This window comes from Ranitomeya imitator, chromosome 3 (assembly GCF_032444005.1).
Source record: "Ranitomeya imitator isolate aRanImi1 chromosome 3, aRanImi1.pri, whole genome shotgun sequence".
Taxonomy (NCBI): Eukaryota; Metazoa; Chordata; class Amphibia; order Anura; family Dendrobatidae; genus Ranitomeya; species Ranitomeya imitator.
This window is the reverse complement of record NC_091284.1, coordinates 697,607,928-697,631,799: the sequence shown is the minus strand read 5'-3', so window position 1 is coordinate 697,631,799 and position 23,872 is coordinate 697,607,928. Positions and strand designations below refer to the sequence as shown.

The following is a 23,872-nucleotide window of genomic DNA, read 5'->3' as shown; positions in this document are numbered from 1 at the left end:
TCCAGTACTCACTGTTATAGTTACAAAAAAAAAAAAAAAAACACTCCTCACCTCTCAACGTTCCCGTGCTGCTCCCTCCCTGCTCCGGTCTCGGCGGCTGCCGCTGCACTGCCTGACACACAGCAAGTACGCGGTGACGTCATCGCGCACCCGCAGGTGCAGTGTCAGAGGCAGAGTGGGGAATGATGGGAGAGGGAGCATCAGGTGACGCTCTCTCCTCCATCACTTGCTTTGAACTTTACCGGCAGACACCGGTAAAGTTCAAAGCGGCGGCAGGGGAGTTGGTGCTTGCGACAGGCGGGCCCCCCTGCCTCACAGGGGCCCCATAGCAGCTGCGTGATGTGCTGCTAGCTGAGGGCCCCTGGGGGAGTGGGGGCCCTAGGCACTGGCAGCTGCCTGCCCCTAATGCCGGCCCTGAATGGGCCCCCTGTCTTGCCAGGGCCCCGGCACTTGCCCGGGTGCTGACGCCGGCCCTGACTGCTAGCCTGGGGCTTCAGCTTGCTTCTTCTCGTGTTGCTCTCCCGGGGCTTTCACTCGCTTCTTCTTGTGCGTATAGCTTGCCTTGGACTTGCGCCCCCTTCTTCTTGTGCTGCTCTCCCGAGGCTTCAATTCATTTCTTGTGCGCACAGCTCACCTGGGACTTGCACTCACTACTTCTCGCCTGGGGATTGTGCTTGCTTCTACTCTCACACATGCTGCTCACCTGTGACTTACAATTGCTTCTCTCTAGCGCACGGCTTCCTTTCTCTGGGGCTTGTGCTCGCTTGGTAAATGCTTTCACTTTCTCACACTCAGCTTCCACTCTCTTGGGGATTGCGCTTTCTCTCTTGCGCTGCTTGCCTGGGGCCTGCGCTCATTTTCTCTAGTTTTGCTCGCCGCTTCTACTCTCTCACATGTGCCGGTCACCTGTTGCGCTTGCTGCTTCACTCTCGTGAGTGCACGGCTTGCCAAGGCTTGTGCTTGCTTTTTCTGTCTTGCGGACGCTGCTTGCTTGAGGCTTACGCCCGGTTTCTCTCACTCGCTGCTCACCTTGGGGTTACGTTTGCTTTCTATGGGGCTTGTGCTTGCTTGAGGACGGTGCGCACTGCTCGCCTGGGGGTTGTGTCTGCTTTCTCACTTACACTTGTTTTCTCTTCTCTCGCCTGGAGAATTGACCTGGCTGCTTCTCTCTTGCTCCTACTTTTTCTCTTGCGCTGTTTGTATGAACCTTGCTCTCACTTCCTATGGGGCTTGCGCGCGCCGCTCACCTGCGGCTTGTGCTCGCTTTCTCACTTATGCTCCCTTTCGCGCGCGCGCACACACACACACACCTTGCTTTCTCTGGGGATGGCGTGCTCTTTCTCATTTGTGCTCTCTTTGTCTTGCGCGTGGTGCTCACGCCATCTTTCTTTCACGGTGCTCGCTTGTTTGGGGATTGTGCTTGCTTGCGCTGCTTGCATGGGGCTTATGCTCTGTCTCCTGTGTGTGCTGCTCGTCTGAGGCTTGCATTCACTTCGTTCTTGCGCTTGACTTGCACACCGCAAAGCCCCGCTTTAGGTCAGCAAAACCAGTATGTTTACACTGCCTCCCTGTCAGCTATCGCAGCTGGGGAATGAAGGTGCATGATGGTATATCGCAGCTCTGCCCCATTCACTCCAGTGAAGAGCAGCCGTCACCTCCGCAGTCTTTCTATGAGCAGACTGGGCTGCACGCACAGTGTCACATACAGTGTCCCCTATAATACAAGGCACTGAGGACCCCGTCTCCGGCACTAGAGCTGCCCAGACACCCCAGCTGTCACACGTGCGCCTCTCACCGTCCTGCTGACACCTCCGGATCTCTACGTCATCACTCCACAGTCCGGCAGCGGCCAGGACCTTTAACCCCTGAGGGTTCCCATAGCTCACATACAGCTTCATGCCGGCACTACGGACACTCCACCAACCACCGGCACGGCTGCTCTCAATCACAGCTGATGCAACGAGCTGAAAAGCTCCAAGCACATGGACGACAAGGCATTATGGAATTTGTAGTCCTTTCTTAGCTTCCTGCAAGTTTTCTCCAGAGTTGACAGCCAAGCAAGAACTATAATTCCCATGATTCAACACAAATCACCGGCGTAATGACGTCTAGTACGCATGTGGGCGGTTCTCGGCGTGCGGCGCTGATGATTGGGGGCGTGTCCTCACTTCTGCGCGTGCTTGTACTGTGGGCGGCTGCGCCAGTTCCGTGGTTGTGCTGCAGTATGGACACACAGCCTCTCGTGTGTCACTCAGGCCGGTCTCAGCCCCTGCTAGGACCTGGCTCACATTGGGCGGCTGGGCTGCTTTGTCACATTGCGTTTAACGCCTCTGTTCAATGAATGTAATGGGAAAGGCCGGTCATGTACCACAAACTGTCTCTGTGGGGCCCAATTTCCCTCTGTGGAGGAGACACTCCCCCGTCATAGAGCCTGCAATGGCTCCTGGGAAAAGGTATGCAAATTAGCTCCCCAAGAGGAAGAAAGCTGACTAGTGCTAGTGATGCTGATCTGCAGGACCCAGGGGCGGCCACTAAAAACAGTGGGCACGGAAAGTATTCAGACCCCTTTTACATTTTTCACTCTTTGTTCATTGCAGCCAGTTGGTAAATTCAAAAAAGTTCATTTATTTCTCATTAATGTCACTCTGCACCCCATCTTCACTGAAAAAAAACAAATGTGGAAATTTTTGCATAGTTATAAAAAAGAAAAACTGAAATATCACATGGTCATAAGTATTCGGACCCTTTGCTCAGTATTGAGTAGACGCACCTTTTGAGCTAGTACAGCCATGAGTCTTCTTGGGAATGATGCAACAAGATTTTCATCCCTGGATTTGGGCATCCTCGTCCATTCTTCCTTGCAGATCCTCTCCAGTTCCGTCAGGTTGGATGGTGAGCATTGGTGGCCAGCCATTTTCAGGTCTCTCCAGAGATGTAAAATTGGGTTTAGATCAGGGCTCTGGCTGGGCCAGTCAAGAATGGTCACAGAGTTGTTCTGAAACCTTTATTTTAACTGTGTGCTTAGGGTCATTGTATTGTTGGAAGGTGAACCTTTGGCCAAGTCTGAGGTGCAAAGCACTCTGGAAGAGGTTTTCATCCAGGATATCTCTGTACTTGGCCACATTCATGTTTCCTTCAAGGATAACTAGTCGTCCTGTAGCTGAAAAACACCCCTATAACATTATGCTGCCACCACCATGCTTCACTGTTGGGATTCTATTGTGCAGGTGATGAGCAGTGCCTGGTTTTCTCCACACATTCCGTTTAGAATTATCACCAAAAAGGTCTATCTTCATCTCATCAGACCAGAGATTCTTATTTCTCATAGTCTGGGGGGAGTCCTTCATGTGCTTTTTAGCAAGCTCTATGCAAGCTTTCATATGTCTTGCACTGAGGAGAGGCTTCCGTCGGGCCGCTCTGCCATAAATGCCCGACTGGTGGAGGGCTGCAGTGATAGTTAACTTTGTGGAACTTTCTCCCATTTCCCTACTGCATTTCTGGAGCTCAGCCACAGTGATCTTGGGGTTCTTCTTTACCTCTCTCCCACGATTGCTCAGTTTGGCTGGACGGCCAGGTCTAGGAAGACTTCCGGTGGGCCCAAACTTCTTCCATTTAGAGGGAACCTGTCACCCCCAAAATCGAAGATGAGCTAAGCCCACCAGCATCAGGGGCTTATCTACAGCATTCTGTAATTCGCACTTGTGTATAGGGATCCAGATGGCGTCTCCCTGGCGGAATTCCGACTAAGTATAATCAAGCAGGGGGGTCGGCAAGCTGAGGAATACTGCTAGGAGCTCAGGAGGTGGGCCACTGACACAGTGGAATGACCCTGCCCTTAGGAGCCATTTTAGGCAGGGTCTGTCTCCAAGGTTGCAAGTTACTCTTGTGCAGTACGCCGCCCCCAGGTCGTTGGAGGCTGCCATGTCCCTTGCCTTTTGGGTAGATGCTTGAGGGAGAGACATACACAAAATGTGCCCCCGGTAGTCCTTGCTAAGAAGGGGGACTCACTTGAGCAGGCGGACGAACCCATGCAGGTGGGAGGAGTTGGTTCCCAAACGGGGTTGCCTGCGGTTCGCTGTGGTGTGGGAGCATGTTTTTACTGTGGGCAGACTGGTCATTTCATCGGTATCTGCCCAGCTCACACCAAAATAACTGTACCACCTAAGAAGCCGCATCCCCCTGGTCGTGTGGAGGGAGGCAACCAGGGAGTGTACATTTCCTCCATTTCTTCCCCTCAGTGTACCTTGTCTGCTGAAGTGGTGGTCGGCGGGGTAACTGAGTGTTTACCGGTGCTTGTGGACAGTGGAGCAGGTGTCAATCTGGTGGATGCTCATTTTGTCCAGACCCATGGCCTGAGGTGTAGGACACTAACTAAACCCCTAAGCGTCCAGGCCATTGACCCTGTACCACTCAGCCAATGGATGGGTGACCCAAGTCGTGGACGATATACACCTGCGTATAGGGACTCGTCACGAGGAGTCCCTGTTGTGCTGCATCTTGGGGGGTATGCCAACACCCATCATTTTAGGACTCCCTTGGCTGAAATAACACAACCCGGTCATAGATTGGCGGTCAAGGGAAGTGGTCAGCTGGGATCAGTTGTGTGAGGGCTGCTGCCCGGGGGCTACTGTCTCTGCCGTCCTTCTACAACCTACTCCTTCTCCAGTGGGGGAAGCAGAGGTGCTGCCAGGGAGCAGGGGCAGGACTCAACCCTCAAGCTTTAAACATGCGTCAATCACACCTATCCTCAAAAAGCCCTCTCTTGACCCATTCTCTGTATCTAGCTATCACCCTATATCACTTCTCCCCTATGCCTCAAAACTACTGGAACAACACATCCATCTTGAACTGTCCTCCCATCTATCTTCCTGCTCCCTTTTCGACCGCTTACAATCAGGCTTCCGGTCACACCACTCCACTGAAACTGCCCTAACTAAGGTCACCAATGACCTATTAACCGCCAAGAGCAAGCAACACTACTCTGTCCTCCTCCTCCTGGACCTGTCATCTGCCTTTGACACAGTGGACCATTCCCTATAACTACAGACTCTCTCATCCCTTGGCATCACAGACTTGGCCCTATCCTGGATCTTGTCATACCTAACTGACCGAACATTCAGTGTCTCCCATTCACACACCACCCGCTATCTGTCGGAGTCCCGCAAGGTTCAGGTTTAGGGCCCCTGCTCTTCTCCATTTACACTTTTGGCCTGGGACAGCTCATAGAATCTCACAGTTTTCAGTATCATCTCTATGCTGATGACACACAGATCTACATCTGTGGGCCAGATATCACCACCCTACTAACCAGAATCCCTCAATGTCTATCAGCTATTTCATCCTTCTCCGCTAGATTTCTAAAACTTAACATGGACAAAACAGAATTCATTGTCTTTCCCCCATCTCACGCGACCCCCCCACGAACCTATCCATTACAGTAAACGGCTGCCCACTCTCCCCAGTCTCACACGCTCGCTGTCTCGGGGTAATCCTTGACACTGATCTCTCCTTCAAACCGCATATCCAAGCCCTTTCCACTTCTTGCCTTCAACTCAAAAATATTTCACGGATCTGTACATTCCTAAACCAAGAATCTGCAAAAACCCTAGTCCATGCCCTCATCATCTCCCGCCTCGACCACTGTAACCTCCTGCTCTGTGGCCTCCCCTCGAACACTCTCGCACCCCTCCAATCTATTCTAAACTCAGCTGCCTGACTAAACCACCTGTCCCCCCGCTATTCCCCGGCCTCTCCCCTCTGTCAATCCCTTCACTGGCTCCCCATTACCCAGAGACTCCAGTACAAAAGCCTAACCATGACATACAAAGCTATCCACAACCTGTCTCCTCCAAACATCTGTGACCTCGTCTCCCAGTACTTACCTACACGCAACCTCCGATCCTCACAAGATCTCCTACTCTACTCCCCTCTTATCTCCTCTTCCCACAATCGCATACAAGATTTCTCTCGCGTATCACCCCTACTCTGGAACTCTCTACCCCAACACATCAGACTCTCGCCTACCATCGAAACCTTCAAAAAGAACCTGAAGACCTACCTCTACCGGCAAGCCTACAACCTGCAGTAATGACCGATCGACCAAACCACTGCATGACCAGCTCTATCCTCACCTACTGTATCCTCACCCATCTCTTGTAGATTTTGAGCCCTCGCGGGCAGTGTCTTCTCTCCTCCTGTACCAGTTGTGACTTGTATTGTTCAAGATTATTGTACCTGTTTTTATTATGTATACCCCTCCTCACATGTAAAGCACCATGGAATAAATGGCGCTATAATAATAATAACCCTCATCACAAGCTAACCCTGTGTCGGAGTCCTCTTAGGAGGAGGGGTCAGGGGAGGGTAGTTGTTCCCTGAGCTTTGTGGGGGTGTGAGTGTGGTGACACAGAGGGATGCCTCTGTTGTCAATTCCTGAAAGAATTTACCGTCTTGTGGCAAACGTATGCATGGAAATAAACGTTCAGGTCCAGACCTCTGTGTGAATGAGTACGTATGGGTCTCCACCAAAAACATCAGGTGGAAGTGTGCAACTGGGACCTAAAGTTCCAGGGTGATTAGGCCATATCGAGTGTTGGCCATTCTCAGCCCGGGGACTTTTCAGTTGGAGTTACCCCCAGTTATGCATGTACACAACTCATTCCCCAGGTCGGCGCTCTGGAGATTTGTGGAGCCTCCGGAGTCTACGTTATTGGCATTTCCATCACGCTGCGTTTGCTATAAATCTGAGGGTCAGGTGACTGCCGAGGTGAACTCTGGTGGATCGAGGCATCTTCACTGTAGGTTGTTGTCTGGTGAGGTCCGGTGTTGAGGGTCCAGAGGCCCCTTATTAAAAGGGGGATACTGTCACTATCCATGTATGGATCTGTGGCAGATCTGGCCTCTCAGATTAAAACTTTTTTCATTTCAGACTATCGGGGGTTAATTGTTGTGAATTCTGTTGTCGAACTCCCTCCTGTGGTCGTGAATGGTACTTCGGCGAGTTCTGTCTATGGGCTCCCTCTGGTGGCTGTGAGTGAAGCTGCTGCTTCTGGGGTTCCTTACACAGGTGACGTGGTTTATCCTTTGGTTGACTGCTCTATTTAACTCCTCTCAGATCGTTACTCCATGCCAGCTGTCAATGTTTTTGCATTGGTTCAGTTCGCTCCTGGATCTCTCTGGTGACCTGCCTTCTCCTGCAGAAGCTAAGTTCCTGATAGTCATTATTTGTTCACTGTTTTCTTGTCCAGCTGGTTTTCATGATTTTGTCTTGCTAGCTGGAAGCTCTGGGATGCAGAGTGGCCCCTCCGCACCGTGAGTCGGTGCGGAGGTCTTTTTTGCACACTCTGCGTGGTCTTTTGTAGGTTTTTGTGCTGATCGCAAAGTTACCTTTCCTATCCTCTGTCTATTTAGTAAGTCTGGCCTCCCTTTGCTGAAACCTGTTTCATTTCTGCGTTTGTGACTTTCATCTTTACTCACAGTCAATATATGTGGGGGCCTTCCTTTACCTTTGGGGAATTTCTCTGAGGCAAGGTAGGCTTTATTTTCTATCTCTAGGGCTAGATAGTTCTTAGGCTGTGACGAGGCGCCTAGGCCTGGTCAGGAGCGCTCCACGGCTATTTCTAGTGTGTGTGATAGGATTAGGGCTTGCGGTCAGCAGAGCTCCCACATCCCAGAGCTCGTCCTGTATGAGGTTTAACTATCAGGTCATTCCGGGTGCTCCTAACCACCAGGTCATAACAGTTAATGCAGTTTTCTCCCGGTGGCCACTGGTAACTGTATTGCTGCTAGTTCTGCTGATGTGGGTGGTGACCACTCCCACCTTCCTTTAAAAGGTCACCTGATGCTTCAGCTGACTGTTGGTTATATAGGTCCTTTTGGAGACGAACCTAGCTGGAGAAAAGAGCTTGCTGAGTGCCATGGTTCTTCAGCTGAATACTGATATCTGGTGCCTTACTCTCGTGCGGTGCATCGCAGCAGAGAAAGCTAAGTGTGGTGTTTATTGTTGTTTTGTCCCTTTGTTGTCTGTAACTTTCCCCTGTGTTGTATTAGTGCAGTGGTGGGACCAGTGCTCTCACATGCCAGTTCCCTACTTAGGGATAGGAGCAGGGCAAGTGAGGGATTAGGTATTCTGCTCGGCGACGGGGTGAAAGAACCTGTATAGTGATGATAGTAAGAGCAGGGCACATCCTCAGGTGAGTGCAGGAGGTGTTCAATTCCCCGTTCCCTACAGACAGGGCCCACCGTTGTTAAAGTGTGCCCGGTGTACCCTTGTGTGTTTCACCGTTTTGTGACCGCCCCCTTGTCGGGTCGGGTCACGCCAGGGCAGGCCATGACAGTCATTACAAGCAGAGTGATCTATTTTAAGTGTTTCTGTTAATGTTGATGATTATGGCTTACAGCCAATGAAAACCCAAAAGTCATAATCTCAGTAAATTAGAATACTTTATAACACCAGCTTGAAAAATGCTTTTAAAATCCGAAATGTTGGCCTACTGAAATGTAATTTAAGTAAATGCACTCAATACTTGGTTGGGGCTCCTTTTGCATCAATTACTGCATCAATGTGGTGTGGCATGGAGGCGATCAGGCTGTGGCACTGCTGAGGAGTTATGGAAGCCCAGGTTGCTTTGATAGCAGCCTTCAGCTCGTCTGCATTGTTGGGTCTGGTGTCTCTCATCTTCCTCTTGACAATACCACATAGATTCTCTATGAGATTAAGGTCAGCTGAGTTTGCTGCCAATCAAGCACAGTGATACTGTTGTTTTTAAACCAGGTATTGGTACTTCTGACAGTGTGGACAAGTGCCAAGTCCTGAAGGAGAATTAATTTTCCATCTGCAAAAAGCTTGTCAGCAGAGGGAAGCATGAAGTGCTCCAAAATTTCCTGGTAGACGGCTGCGCTGACTTTGGTCTTGATAAAACACAGTGGACCTACACCAGCAGATGACATAGCTCCCCAAACCATCACTGATTGTGGAAACTTCACACTAGACCTCAAGCAGTTTGAATTGTGGCCTCTCCACTCTTCCACCAGACTCTTGGATCTTGATTTCCAAATGAAATGCAAAATTTACTTTCATCTGAAAGCAACACCTTGGACCACTGAGCAACAGTCCAGTTATTTTTCTCCTTGGCCCAGGTAAGACGCTTCTGGCATTGTCTGTTGGTCATGAGTGGCTTGACACAAGTAATGCAACACTTGTAGCCCATGTCCTGGATACATCTGTGTGTGGTGGCTTTTGAAGCAATGACTCCAGCAGCAGTCCACTCCTTGTGAATCTCCTTGAAATTTTTCAGTGGCCTTTTCTTAACAATCCTTTCAAGGCTTCGGTTATCCCTGTTGCTTGTGCACCTTTTTCTAGCACACTTTTTCCTTCCATTCAACTTTCCATTAATATGCTTGGATACAGCACTCTGGACAGCCAACTTCTTTAGCAATGACCTTTTGTGGCTTACCCCCATTGTGGAGTGTGTCAATGACTGCCTTCTGGACATCTGTCAAGTCAGCAGTCTTCCCCATGATTGTGGAGCCTACTGAAACAGACTAAGGGACCTTTTTAAACGCTTAGGAAGCCTTTGCAGGTGTTTTTTTGCTAATTATTCTAATTTTCAGAGATAATGACTTTTGGGTTTTCATTGGCTGTAAGCCATAATCATCAACATTAATTGAAATAAACACTTGAAATAGATCACTCTGTTTGTAATGACTCTATATAATATATGAGTTTCACTTTTTGTATTGAAGAACTGAAATAAATTAACTTTTTGATGATATTCTCAGTTTGTGAGAAACACCTGTATATTACAAAGTTCTTATTTTCATGTGCAGTATTGATTTCTAAATAAACATTAAGACAATGGTTAACAATGTGAGTGCTTTAAGGTCTTGTATTGCTTGTTAAACAATTACTTGATTTTGCAGGGATAAAGCAGTATCTATGAAAACCATGATTGTAATGTCCCTGTCTGGTCTAAGGCTGCTTTCACACTTTGTGTCAGTGTTGTGTTTTTCTTTCTACAGTCATGGTAGAACTGCAATATTTTTGCATCAATTTTGGAAAATCACAGTAATTGCAACAAAATGGCTGTGTAGTGAATGCAGCCTTATCGTTTGGTCAATTTCACAAGCGTATCGTAACATAGCTAGAGATAACAGAACGACTGCAGGCTTGACCTGTGATGTTGTTAGTGTTAGCAGTGGATTTATGACTCATACTGCCCTATTTAGCCTTTCTTCAAATTTCCCCAGAATGTACTTGTCACTCATGTTTAATTTTTATAGGCAGTTACATGCCAGGAAGAATGCCTTACTGCAGAAATTGCTCAGTAAATCAAGACGATATCCTAAAGGCAGGCTCTCTTCCATAAATTCCTACTTCTACTTTGTGCCATTGGGACATCAGTCTTTGCTGCTTCAGCTCTGCTACATCAGACATCTCTGTGCCAGTTCTGCTACATCAGTCATCATTTGCCAGATCAGCTACATCAGTCATCAATGTTCCAACTGTCACACGTTAATGATTTCTTTTTCAGTTCTGCTACATCAGTCTTTGCTGTTCCAGCTCTGCTACACCAGTTCAGCTTCTTTACAACCTGTGACATCTTCGCCGCATCTCCCTAACTCAGCTTCATCCTGCTGCAGCAGCATCATCTTTCTCTCTTTCTCAGAACTGCTGATCCAAACCAGTGACTTGAGGATCCACCTCAACAATCAGGATCTACGTGTTGATGGGGACTAATTTACCAGCAGAATAATGGACATATATGAACATCAGTTTACCACAGTGGCAAGCAAATATGGTTATTTATAGCATTTGAAAAGAGGTGTATTGCTGGCACTTACTTCTGTGACTATCTCGTCTGAGATTGAAATCTACCTGGGTGTAGTTTGGACACCAGACAACTGAGGGAATACAGGCGCACACCAAAAAATGAATCAATTATAGTCCAAAAACAGAAAAAAGGTGACACTCACCATCCGGTAAAACATCGCTTTATTTAGTCCATAACACGGATATAGCAGTAGAGGAGCGGATACCTTCTGTGGACGACAGCCGCTTCACGCTAGCTGGGTAGGACCCGTTGAAGCGCAGCTAGCGCGAAACGGCCGTCCACAGAAGTTATCCGTTCCTCTCCCGCTGTACCCGTGTTATGGACAAAATGAAGTGATGTACAATAACAAATTGTATTGTGGTACTGTGTTAGCCAGAAAAACATTATTTTCTGGTTAGCCAATAAAGGTATCACTCCCAGAATACTTCTGTCATCATTGGGCAGAAAAGTATTCACATGGACAAAATTAAGGAATGTTTTACCGGATGGTGAGTGCCACCTTTTTTCTGTTTATGCTTATTTATAGTGGTGGTCCTAAAGTGGTATGTAATATCCTGGTATCCACATGCTTCCTATTAGAGAGCTTGGGTTACATAGGGAAGACATCTCTTCTAGTTGGCTGAATGTTCTGCCCTGGCCTCCACTAGCTATAGGGCGATCACATATAAGGTAACATAGTAACATAGTAACATAGTTAGTAAGGCCGAAAAAAGACATTTGTCCATCCAGTTCAGCCTATATTCCATCATAATAAATACCCAGATCTACGTCCTTCTACAGAACCTAATAATTGTATGATACAATATTGTTCTGCTCCAGGAAGACATCCAGGCCTCTCTTGAACCCCTCGACTGAGTTTGCCATCACCACCTCCTCAGGCAAGCAATTCCAGATTCTCACTGCCCTAACAGTAAAGAATCCTCTTCTATGTTGGTGGAAAAACCTTCTCTCCTCCAGACGCAAAGAATGCCCCCTTGTGCCCGTCACCTTCCTTGGTATAAACAGATCCTCAGCGAGATATTTGTATTGTCCCCTTATATACTTATACATGGTTATTAGATCGCCCCTCAGTCGTCTTTTTTCTAGACTAAATAATCCTAATTTCGCTAATCTATCTGGGTATTGTAGTTCTCCCATCCCCTTTATTAATTTTGTTGCCCTCCTTTGTACTCTCTCTAGTTCCATTATATCCTTCCTGAGCACCGGTGCCCAAAACTGGACACAGTACTCCATGTGCGGTCTAACTAGGGATTTGTACAGAGGCAGTATAATGCTCTCATCATGTGTATCCAGACCTCTTTTAATGCACCCCATGATCCTGTTTGCCTTGGCAGCTGCTGCCTGGCACTGGCTGCTCCAGGTAAGTTTATCATTAACTAGGATCCCCAAGTCCTTCTCCCTGTCAGATTTACCCAGTGGTTTCCCGTTCAGTGTGTAATGGTGATATTGATTCCCTCTTCCCATGTGTATAACCTTACATTTATCATTGTTAAACCTCATCTGCCACCTTTCAGCCCAAGTTTCCAACTTATCCAGATCCATCTGTAGCAGAATACTATCTTCTCTTGTATTAACTGCTTTACATAGTTTTGTATCATCTGCAAATATCGATATTTTACTGTGTAAACCTTCTACCAGATCATTAATGAATATGTTGAAGAGAACAGGTCCCAATACTGACCCCTGCGGTACCCCACTGGTCACAGCGACCCAGTTAGAGGCTATACCATTTATAACCACCCTCTGCTTTCTATCACTAAGCCAGTTACTAACCCATTTACACACATTTTCCCCCAGACCAAGCATTCTCATTTTGTGTACCAATCTCTTGTGCGGCACGGTATCAAACGCTTTGGAAAAATCGAGATATACCACGTCCAATGACTCACCGTGGTCCAGCCTATAGCTTACCTCTTCATAAAAACTGATTAGATTGGTTTGACAGGAGCGATTTCTCATAAACCCATGCTGATATGGAGTTAAACAGTTATTCTCATTGAGATAATCCAGAATAACATCCCTCAGAAACCCTTCAAATATTTTACCAACAATAGAGGTTAGACTTACTGGCCTATAATTTCCAGGTTCACTTTTAGAGCCCTTTTTGAATATTGGCACCACATTTGCTATGCGCCAGTCCTGCGGAACAGACCCTGTCGCTATAGAGTCACTAAAAATAAGAAATAATGGTTTATCTATTACATTACTTACTTACTTAACTGCTAATGCAAATAAAGCTTGTGAATTCAGGGAGCGACAAATATGCTTTTGTGAATGGCTGCTGCATGTACCCTGTAATACCGACCAGTAATCACAAAACCTTAGAGAAGATGCAGGTGAATTCTAGTGGGGTGGGGACGATGTATTGGAAACCAAAGAAGCAAAGACAATGTTACAGACAGGAAGTGGTGATGATTGTCACTTCACAGAACACTATCGCTCACACACACAGTGTGCTCTTTCCTCTTCGTGCCTGGTGGTGAGTTTTGTGGAAACTCCAGAAACACAGAGAGCCCTGTTACCCGCTCGTATACTTTTTGTGGAATCATTCGTAGGGATCAGACATGAGGATCGTCTGCTGAAAAGTAATATTTCCTCTTCGCCCCGGGCATACTTGGTAAGTGACATGGCACCAGTACATCAAGGGGGGACTGTGGTGTAAGATTGCTTTTCATTGACTGAGAATCTGCTGATTTTGTGGATGATGTTTTCAGAGTAGTGAGAAAGTAATTCTGTTATTCTCTGCTCTCTGAATAAATCTTTTCAATGATCAGCTGATATTTATTGGAAAGTTCTCCCGTTCTTATAGTTTTAGCTTTATTGCTAGGAGATATGTAAACTATACATTTTGTAATTAAAGTACTGAATTCTAAAAATTTTACAAAGTAACTTGCATTAAGAAGGATTTGTAATGTGTGTCTGTCTACAGAAACAAAGGTATAGTAATGCATACATGTGAGTTTAGCTAGTGACCTGAGTATGATACTGGATACATCACCCATCCGAGGTGAGACGTGTCAAGGGGATACGTCACCCATCCAAGGTGAGACGTGTCAGGGGGATACGTCACCCATCCGAGGTGAGACGTGTCAGGGGGATACGTCACCCATCCGAGGTGAGACGTGTCAGGGGGATACGTCACCCATCCGAGGTGAGATGTGTCAGGGTGATACGTCACCCATCCGAGGTGAGACGTGTCAGGGGGATACGCCACCCATCCGAGGTGAGACGTGTCGGGGATACGTCACCAATACGAGGTGAGACGTGTCAGGGTGATACGTCACCCCTCCGAGGTGAGACATGTCAGGGGGATACATCAGCTAACTGACATGAGACTTGTCAGGTTGATACGTCACCAATCAGAGGTGAGACATTTCAGGGGGATACGTCACCAATCCGAGGTGAGGCATGTCTGGGATACGTCACCCATCCGAGGTGAGATGTCGGTGATACGTCACCAATCCGAAGTGAGACATGTCAAGGGGGTATATCACCAATCCAAGGTGAGACATGTCAGGGGGATACGTCACCCGTCCGAGGTGAGATGTCAAGGTGATATGTCACCAATCCGAGGTGAGAAATGTCAGTGTGATACGTCACCCATCTGAGGTGAGACATGTCAGGGGGATACGTCACCAATCCGAGGTGAGACATGTTGGGATACGTCACAATTCCGAGGTGACACGTGTCAGGGATATTTCACCTATCTGAGGTGAGACGTGTTACTGTGTATGGCCACTTTTATGTTCTGTAATTTAAAGAATAGACTTTAAAGCCTCAAACTGAACAAATCTGTGTCCTTCTGTCAACAGGTCTTCATCATTAGTATAGAAGGCTAGACAGGAGTTTCATTAGTGACTGAATAATTGATCATTTGTCCCCTAACCAAGGGATCAATCGGGAGCTACATGCTCTTCAAGTGATGCTGTTTCTAGAGGAATATGAAACCTCATTTTTCCCAATCTTGAAAAAGAGGATCAGGCTGATTATGTCTATGTATAGTATTATGTTATATTGATTACAGGAAACTAGAAGGATTTTCCAGGCTTGTCATATTGATGACTTGTCCTTAGGGTAGGTCCCCAATATTAAATTTGTGGAGGCTGAGAGCTGGAACCCCTTAAAGGCCAGATGTCATCATCTCCATCAGTGGCCGGATGTAAACAGTGAACAGACCTGAGACAGCACCACTCAGTCACATTGTGTAATGTTCAGCTGAATGCGCTTGGGCACACAAATCATCAAGATCCACTCCTGACATATCCCTCTGCAATCAAGGACCAATGATGTCTCAGTTATGGTCATTGGGAAACAACTTCAGAGATGTTGCTGGCCATGGTAGCATGTTTATGACACGCAAACTGCTTACAGTAGGACAAGTAAAAAGTGGCCTGGCATTGTGTTAAAAAACACTGCACCTGGGACACTTTGGAGAAATAGCTGTACCAATGTTTCCACCACCAATTCAGTGTAGTGCCTATCTGTTAAAGTATCTGCAATGAAGGCTGGAGGGTCCGAATACGCTACAATTTACTGCAACACAACATAATCCTGATAATTCTGTGAGTAGGACAAGAGCGCCATTTCTTTGTGAAGGTGTTTCATTGACCTTACTCCACCACTCTCAAAGGCTATTATAGTGCAGAGGAAGATGGCAATGCATGTGTATCCTAGTCAGTGATGAGTCCTTCTTTTGTATTGGATTCAATACTAGCCGGAGACTGGTCTGAAGACCATGTGGATTATGAACTTCATGAACCTTTGAGAGTGGAAGCATGAGGTCAGCAGAACACATTCATAAAGGAATATTACACTGGTACCACTCACTGGATTGTGGAGTGGCATAATGTACTGTTCCCGGACCTCTCCAATCTTCATTTGAGGTAAAGTAACAGGTTGATGTTGCATTAATTTAGTCATGGAGTCAATGGTGCAGTCATTTCATCATAGTCTCCCAGGAGTCGTTTTTCAATATTGTGAGCAGCTTGCATGGGTTAAAAGTCCTACTATGCAGGGTCTTCGGATTTGTCTCACATCGAGCACATCTGGGATGTCATTGGTCAACAGTTGCAAAGGGTGCTGCCAGCATCGGATCTTGATGATTTGTATGCCCAAGTGCATTCATTATGACAATAAATCACTCGGACAACTATTAGCAATCCTACTGATGGCAGCCAAGGAGTTTATTTTTGCGCGTGACACTCATACTCGGTACTGACTAAATCAAGATGTTTTAAAAAATGTTTTCATTTTTTCATCACTTGCCTATCATTATCCTGCCTTTTCACCCTGTGATTTCCATTATTCCACAACTTTTTCTCTTTGGTGTTGCAATTTCAAAATTGAGATATGAATATAATTATTTTCTAATTGACTTATCCCAGTTTAGTAACTCAGAATTACAGGACAAAGTTTGCCTGAATGACTCACTTCATACAATCAGGAAATCATATGCCTTAATAGGGAAGTACAAAAAGACTGCTCATGAAGGCAAACAGCCTGTTATGTGGCTATTTAGTTTTTTGTCTTTTTCTCTATAAAATTTTATGGGGAATAACAGTCTTTTTTATGATGGTCACTGCAAAAAGTATTCTCTGTTAAAGTTCCCTGATCCTGTAGTAGCCTGATTGTATAATAATTATGACAGTTGTAATCTTTCATAGCACTATAATACTAGCTCTTGTGTCAGATGTGTAGGGAGAAGCGCTTTAGCATTAATGAAAAATGTTATCAATATAAGATTGGCCAACCAATCCATCAGCCGTGTTCAGCGCTAGTGGTGTACTGTTTCATGGCCGCTATCAGGTTACCTGGTGCTACAGATCTGCTCCTTTTCAGTGGGACCTGTAGTGTTCCTCTTTGCACACTGTTAAAATCCGTCCTCCGCCCGCTAGAGGTGATAATATCAGATTTTGGGTGTGTCAGGTGTTGGGCAGATCCTTAGTGCCTTCTCTTTGTCCCTCTACCTGAAACTGACATGTCTCCCTATACTCCGGGGTGGGAAAAAGCCGCTGGACTAGTGATCTGAGACACATAGGGCCCGATAGATTAAAAGCTTTTACACCAGTATTCTGGCTTGAAGTTCTGAAAAGTCGCATAATTTTGGCACGACTGGCGGCTGCTCTAATATAATGCAACTTTTCATGTTCTTACGCCATTTTTACCCAGCTCTGACAAAGTGGGCGAAGATGAGACAAAGCCTGGCGATCACTGCTAGTCGTGAAGCCGTCTGACTCAAGCCCATCCTCTCATCAAGACCGGTGTGAATTGGGTCTTGATGATCGGGCCCATGGTCTCCAGACGACTTTTCAAAGTATGTTAACACTGAAATGCCGCAGCTTATCAGTGTAAAACATACATGGTGCACTACGGTGATATTATGCTGACGGTTGTCAGTCATCGGTATTGAGGAACATACAGATAAGACACAGATTGTGTCCTCTGCATTTCCACAGGGAATCCCGATACCATCATCAATGACCACACAGGTTTCAACATAAACCGTCTTGTTGTAGAAGCTTCTACATATGGAGACGCAGTGCTCAATAGTAACTGTGTTCAAAGGATTATAGACAGGAAACTGATTGTTTCACTTCCCTTCTACAGCACAGGGTCGGACTGATATTTTACATAGGCTCTGTGGGAAGGGTTTTGCAGATTACATTCATGATGAGGTTGACTTGGATCAGACCTTGTGTCTATTATATGCGGTGGTTGCTGGTGTGTATTTAACCCATCAGATAACCTTCATTAGGCACAGTGTGCTGACAAAAAAAGCCAACAAACTACATCTCGCAGAAGAAAAATTCAGCAAGAAATATACAGGTCCTTCTCAAAAAATTAGCATATAGTGTTAAATTTCATTATTTACCATAATGTAATGATTACAATTAAACTTTCATATATTATAGATTCATTATCCACCAACTGAAATTTGTCAGGTCTTTTATTGTTTTAATACTGATGATTTTGGCATACAACTCCTGATAACCCAAAAAACCTGTCTCAATAAATTAGCATATTTCACCCATCCAATCAAATAAAAGTGTTTTTTAATAACAAACAAAAAAACCATCAAATAATAATGTTCAGTTATGCACTCAATACTTGGTCGGGAATCCTTTGGCAGAAATGACTGCTTCAATGCGGCGTGGCATGGAGACAATCAGCCTGTGACACTGCTGAGATGTTATGGAGGCCCAGGATGCTTCAATAGCGGCCTTAAGCTCATCCAGAGTGTTGGGTCTTGCGTCTCTCAACTTTCTCTTCACAATATCCCACAGATTCTCTATGGGGTTCAGGTCAGGAGAGTTGACAGGCCAATTGAGCACAGTAATACCATGGTCAGTAAACCATTTACCAGTGGTTTTGGCACTGTGAGCAGGTGCCAGGTCGTGCTGAAAAATGAAATCTTCATCTCCATAAAGCATTTCAGCCGATGGAAGCATGAAGTGCTCCAAAATCTCCTGATAGCTAGCTGCATTGACCCTGCCCTTGATGAAACACAGTGGACCAACACCAGCTGCTGACATGGCACCCCACACCATCACTGACTGTGGGTACTTGACACTGGACTTCAGGCATTTTGGCATTTCCTTCTCCCCAGTCTTCCTCCAGACTCTGGCACCTTGATTTCCGAATGACATGCAAAATTTGCTTTCATCAGAAAAAAGTACTTGGGACCACTTAGCAACAGTCCAGTGCTGCTTCTCTGTAGCTCAAAAGTGGCTTTACCTGGGGAATGCGGCACCTGTAGCCCATTTCCTGCACACGCCTGTGCACGGTGGCTCTGGATGTTTCCAGACCAGACTCAGTCCACTGCTTCCTCAGGTTCCCCAAGGTCTGGAATCGGTCCTTCTCCACAATCTTCCTCAGGGTCCGGTCTCCTCTTCTCGTTGTACAGCGTTTTCTGCCACATTGTTTCCTTCCAACAGACTTACCATTGAGGTGCCTTGATACAGCACTCTGGGAACAGCCTATTTGTTGAGAAATTTCTTTCTGGGTCTTACCCTCTTGCTTGAGGGTGTCAATGATGGCCTTCTTGACATCTGTCAGGTCGCTAGTCTTACCCATGATGGGGGTTTTGAGTAATGAACCAGGCAGGGAGTTTATAAAAGCCTCAGGTATCTTTTGCATGTGTTTAGAGTTAATTAGTTGATTCAGAAGATTAGGGTAATAGGTCGTTTAGAGAACCTTTTCTTGATATGCTAATTTATTGAGACAGGTTTTTTGGGTTATCAGGAGTTGTATGCCAAAATCATCAGTATTAAAACAATAAAAGACCTGACAAATTTCAGTTGGTGGATAATGAATCTATAATATATGAAAGTTTAATTGTAATCATTACATTATGGTAAATAATGAAATTTAACACTATATGCTAATTTTTTGAGAAGGACCTGTACTAAGGTTCTATTCACACACGTATTACAGGCTCTGTAATAATGAAGGCCAAACAGCTGTGAGGGGTCCGTCATAAGACTAACCCAAATGGTAACCAATGGGCCTAAATTACATGTAATGAATTACATCAAGTTTTTCATTTTTTTATGTCATGAATGGTACTGGATGCTGTACTTATTGTCAAAAGGTACAGACAGGGGCGGATTAGGAGTAGCCAGGGCTCCGTGCAGTTTAGAAGGTGTGGGGCCCACCCAGGTTCCTGATGTATCACATGACATTTCACATGACCCCCTTTGATAGATCATGTGATAGGTCATGTGAGTGACACACAGGTGCTCTGGGGCTCATCTGTACATGGAAAACAACAGAGATAAATTTTTCCCTTATGTACAGCACTATACATGACATAGCGCTATGCAAAATAGAGCAGGGGTGGGATTAAAGGGTTATTCCCATCTCCAAGATCCTATCCCCATATTTAGTAGGGGTAATAATAATAAAAATATTAGCAAATACCTCCAATTAGAAATGTAGTATCTATGGTTATGACCACTGATGAAGTGATAGCTAGTTGCTAGTGGTCGTAACCATGGATACCTAAGATCCTGCAATGCCTGCACATTTAGTATACTAGTGTACTAAATGTCCAACTGGGGGTCTGTATGTGGGGGAGACAGGGCAGAAACTGAGAACAAGGATGAACTCTCATCGCCATACAATAACAGAAAAAAAGAATGGATCTACCTGTGGCAATACATTTTTGTCTCCCAAATCATAACATTATGGACATGAAATTACTTGTGTTAAAAGGTAGCTTCAAATCTAAGGGAGACAGATGAGTATGGGAATATAAACTGATGACGACCTTTAACAGTCTCACTGCAGGAATGAATGTGTCGCATGGATTTCTGTCTTTTTACATCAACTAAGGAACTTGCCCCTCAGACTATGAGGGGTCATCACAACAGAGACCCTAATCAGAGGACAATAAAACATTCCTTATCTAAGAGCTGGCCCAATATTTATGGACATAACTGTTTATCACTCATGGTAATTCTGCTTCATGTCACCTGTCTTATCCATGATCTGTCTTATCCATGGTTTTCCCCCTTTTTTTTTTTCTCTGTGCTATGTTGTGCATAAATATGTGATTCTTCAGAATTTGTTTTAGTCTATGCCTGATGAAGAGACCTGTGTAGTCTCGAAAGCTTGCAATTTGTTACCATCTTTTCAGTTAGCCATTAAAAGGTATCAACCACTGAGGACTCTCAATTCTAAATATTTTTTTATCTACTGGCTAACACGGTACCAAGATATATATCTTTCCTGTATACTACATTTCTAATTGATGTATTCGCTAATATTTTCATTATTACACTTACTACATATTGGGATAGGATCTTGGAGATGGGAATACCCCTTAATTTTCCCATAGGGTCACATGACAGACTGTCACTATTGTGGAGGCTGAACCAATAGGCTGAAATTAATTTTGCTCGATATTAATATAAAAAAATTCATTAATAATTGTATGACTTAATATTGAGCCCCTATATAGCCTCCTGTATACAGTACGAGCCCATACAGAGATATTCACCTTGCTCCGTTCCCCTCGGTGGGGTCCACATCTACTGGTCAATGCGTACATGCTAGGGCTAGGGCCCTTCTAAACAGCTGATCCATGGGTATACAGAGAGGAAAAACTCCATAGTCTAATGCTGATGGCCTATCTCGAGAATAGCAAATTTTAAGATCCCCCTTAAGGGCAGATTTCCACAACATTGTTTCCTGTCAATGTGTTTTCCTTTTTTAAAAAGCGAGTACACTGACTAATGTCTTTAAACTAAAGGGTTCACAAATTTTTTTCTTTAATGGATCCATTTGACCTTTCTGTTAATCTCAGAGCATATCCTGTTCTCAGAAGCGGACTTTCAGTATATGAGGCTCCATCAAGAACAGATGAAGCACGGAAGCCAAACATTCGTAAACTAGACATTTATTGTGTTCACAAAATGGACATGGTGGTCTAAAAATGCCCTAAGGCCTATTATCACTAGACGAATTAGGGAACGCTGCTTTGGGTGTGATAACTGGGACTCCCAGCTATTGCTGTAGGGATGGTGCTGAAGCCTTGGCCAGCTCATAGTCTCCAGTGCAGGCATATTTTAGTCATATACAATCATATACTGAGCTTAGTAGAACAAGTTTTTAATATGTATTATGGCTCGTTCACATGACTGTATATTCGGCGTGAGTGCCGTCCGTAGCAAAAAACAGACAGCGTTCTGACCAATGTTATACAAAGGGGCAGTGAGATGAGAGATTTTTTTTACTGCCCAAATCTGCGTGAAAAAAAAATCGAAGCATGCACTAGTTTCATCCTAGTTCAGTATTGAATCACTACACACATAAAACGCAGGAAGTATGCTTCAGGTGAATATTTATTAACGGTGATAGGTGAAGCGACAGCTAGAGACGTTTCGGCCAGAAAACAGCCTTTATCACATAGTTGCTGCAAAATAAAGAATATATATATACAATCAGGTCCAAGTATGTACAAGATATTTACAAATATTTACAGAAGGCATATCCAAGGATGCATATGTAATACAGTATGTATCAAAACCATAAGTCCAGTCTAATTCCTAGAGGCATTGAGTCGCCCGCTGGGCAGTGGGGTACTCGGTACCGGGTCCGGTCGCAAGGGGGGATGTCACAGTGGCTGCGACCCGGTCCGTGGCCCTGGGCCTCATCGTTAAAGGGGAAATTGTTCAAAGTTTGTCGTGACACCACCTGTGGAGTTCGGTCAGTAGTAGGACCAACGCTGCATTGAAGGGGTCCCCTGTGGGATGTTGTGGCAGCACAGATGTTACACTTCCCACAGGTGAAGCGGGGTCTCCTGGGGTCCTATGGTGTAGGGTGTGGATGGTATAGCCGGTAAATAAATGGAGGAGACAAGCTGTAAGTCTTTACCTGGTTTACTATGGTTGACAGGCCACAGTCCAGGACACCGGCAACAGGTGAATTAGGAGTCCAGGCAGTCCAGAGACAAGCAGAATTCCCTTGGCAGGTCAGGTAGAAGCCATCCACTCTGTGCTTGCTGTAACTGAGGTCCCTGCTGCCACTAAGTATTCCCAGCAAAGTCCTAATTCGTTCCGCTGTCCTGGGACAGGTACCTGTATGGCAGCAGCTCGAGCCGTGCTTACTGGGGTCTTTTCACGGAGATTCAGGCTCCAAGGTGCTGCTGTACCACAGGTGAATATGGGCAAAATCCATGTAATGCTCTGCCCTCCGGTTTTGCTCTGTGTCTTATAGTTCCACAAAAGCCTCGGGCTCCCGGTACCCGGTTTCTGCGCACTGACTCCCTGGAGGCCTACTCGTGGCCTCCTGGAGTCCTGTATCACTACTGTGCTCCGTCCCTGTCTGTCCTCGCTCACAGACTCTCTGTACAGACTCCTCTGCACTCATTGGTCTCCTGGGACCAACTGTCTAGCTCCTCCACCAAACCAGGATCTTTATTGAGGGAAGCTGCCCTAAAACAAGGTTTTGAGCTCCCCCTGCTGGCCTGGATTTGGAAGGTGTTATGTGTATGATAACCTGCCAAAGGGAATCTCACATTTCTCCAGGCATAGCACTACCCTCCCCGAGAGGAAGGCAGCACTACTGTGGTACCCGTACTTCGGGGGTGCCACAGGATCACAAACAAGAAAACAAGTTGCTGGCGGCAGACTAGTTTCTTCCTAGTCTCTGCTGAGACTCACCCATTCAAGTCTATAGGTGCATAAAATAAAACATATTAACTCAGAACATCTGATCGGCATCCGATTTTTCTGCATACATTTCTATTATAAATAGTGTTGAGCGAGTGTACTCGTTGCTCGGGTTTTCCCGAGCACGCTCGGGTAACCTCCGAGTATTTGTTAGTGTTCGGAGATTTAGTTTTGATCACGGCAGCTGAATGATTTACAGCTATTAGCCAGGCTGAGTACATGTGGGGATTGCCTGGTTGCTAGGGAATCCCCACATGCAACCAAGCTGGCTAATAGCTGTAAATCATGCTGCTGAGGCGATGAAAACTTAATCTCTGAGCAGTCATAAATACTCAGAGACCACCCGAGCGTGCTCTAGAAATCCCGAGCAACGAGTACATTCGCTCATCACTAATTATAAACCTAGAAAACTGTGATTGATCATGTACATTTTTAGTGCAGATGTATGAAAATGGATCACACACACATGTCACACGGATGATGCAAAAAAAAGTCTGAGTTTTCTGGATGATACTCGGACTATTTCTCATACGCTTGTCTGTAGGGACCCTTAAACAGAGAGGAAAATCTGAGTAAACAGATTAATAATGTATTGAAAATGCAAGCAATGGATTTCATGTCAGGATAAGCTTACTAACTGAAGACCTTACAACAATCCATCCCACTATATTGGTTTTGGTCTGCCACTCTTGGTACTTTTAGTTTGCCTAGACTGGTCGACTGTACTTCCCCTAATTATGGACAAAAATGGGTATTCATACTAGACTTGAATATGTTCTAACTCAACCAAACCTACACCGGATGCACCATGGGGTACTAGTTGGCTCCGGATTCAACCTCTAAAGATAATTCTGGCCCACATTTATT

The 23,872-nt window shown here is 45.6% G+C and overlaps 2 protein-coding genes across 3 annotated transcripts in view; one reads left to right on the top strand and one right to left on the bottom strand.

Annotated features, from left to right (window-relative positions):
* Nucleotides 1-1,986, bottom strand: part of MARS1 (methionyl-tRNA synthetase 1) — a 72,786-nt gene extending 70,800 nt beyond the window's left edge. Inside the window, exon 1 of one of the 2 annotated variants that reach the window (XM_069758559.1) lies at nt 1,796-1,986. In XM_069758559.1, the coding sequence (XP_069614660.1) occupies nt 1,796-1,898 (103 nt within the window). In that variant the 5' untranslated portion in view covers nt 1,899-1,986. The remainder of the gene's footprint in view (nt 1-1,795) is intronic. The other variant, XM_069758560.1, reaches the window with a different exon arrangement.
* Nucleotides 1,987-13,317: 11,331 nt separating this feature from the next.
* Nucleotides 13,318-23,872, top strand: part of ARHGAP9 (Rho GTPase activating protein 9) — a 208,542-nt gene continuing 197,987 nt past the window's right edge. Inside the window, exon 1 of the mRNA XM_069758558.1 lies at nt 13,318-13,449. The gene's annotated coding sequence lies outside the window, so the exon portion shown is untranslated. The remainder of the gene's footprint in view (nt 13,450-23,872) is intronic.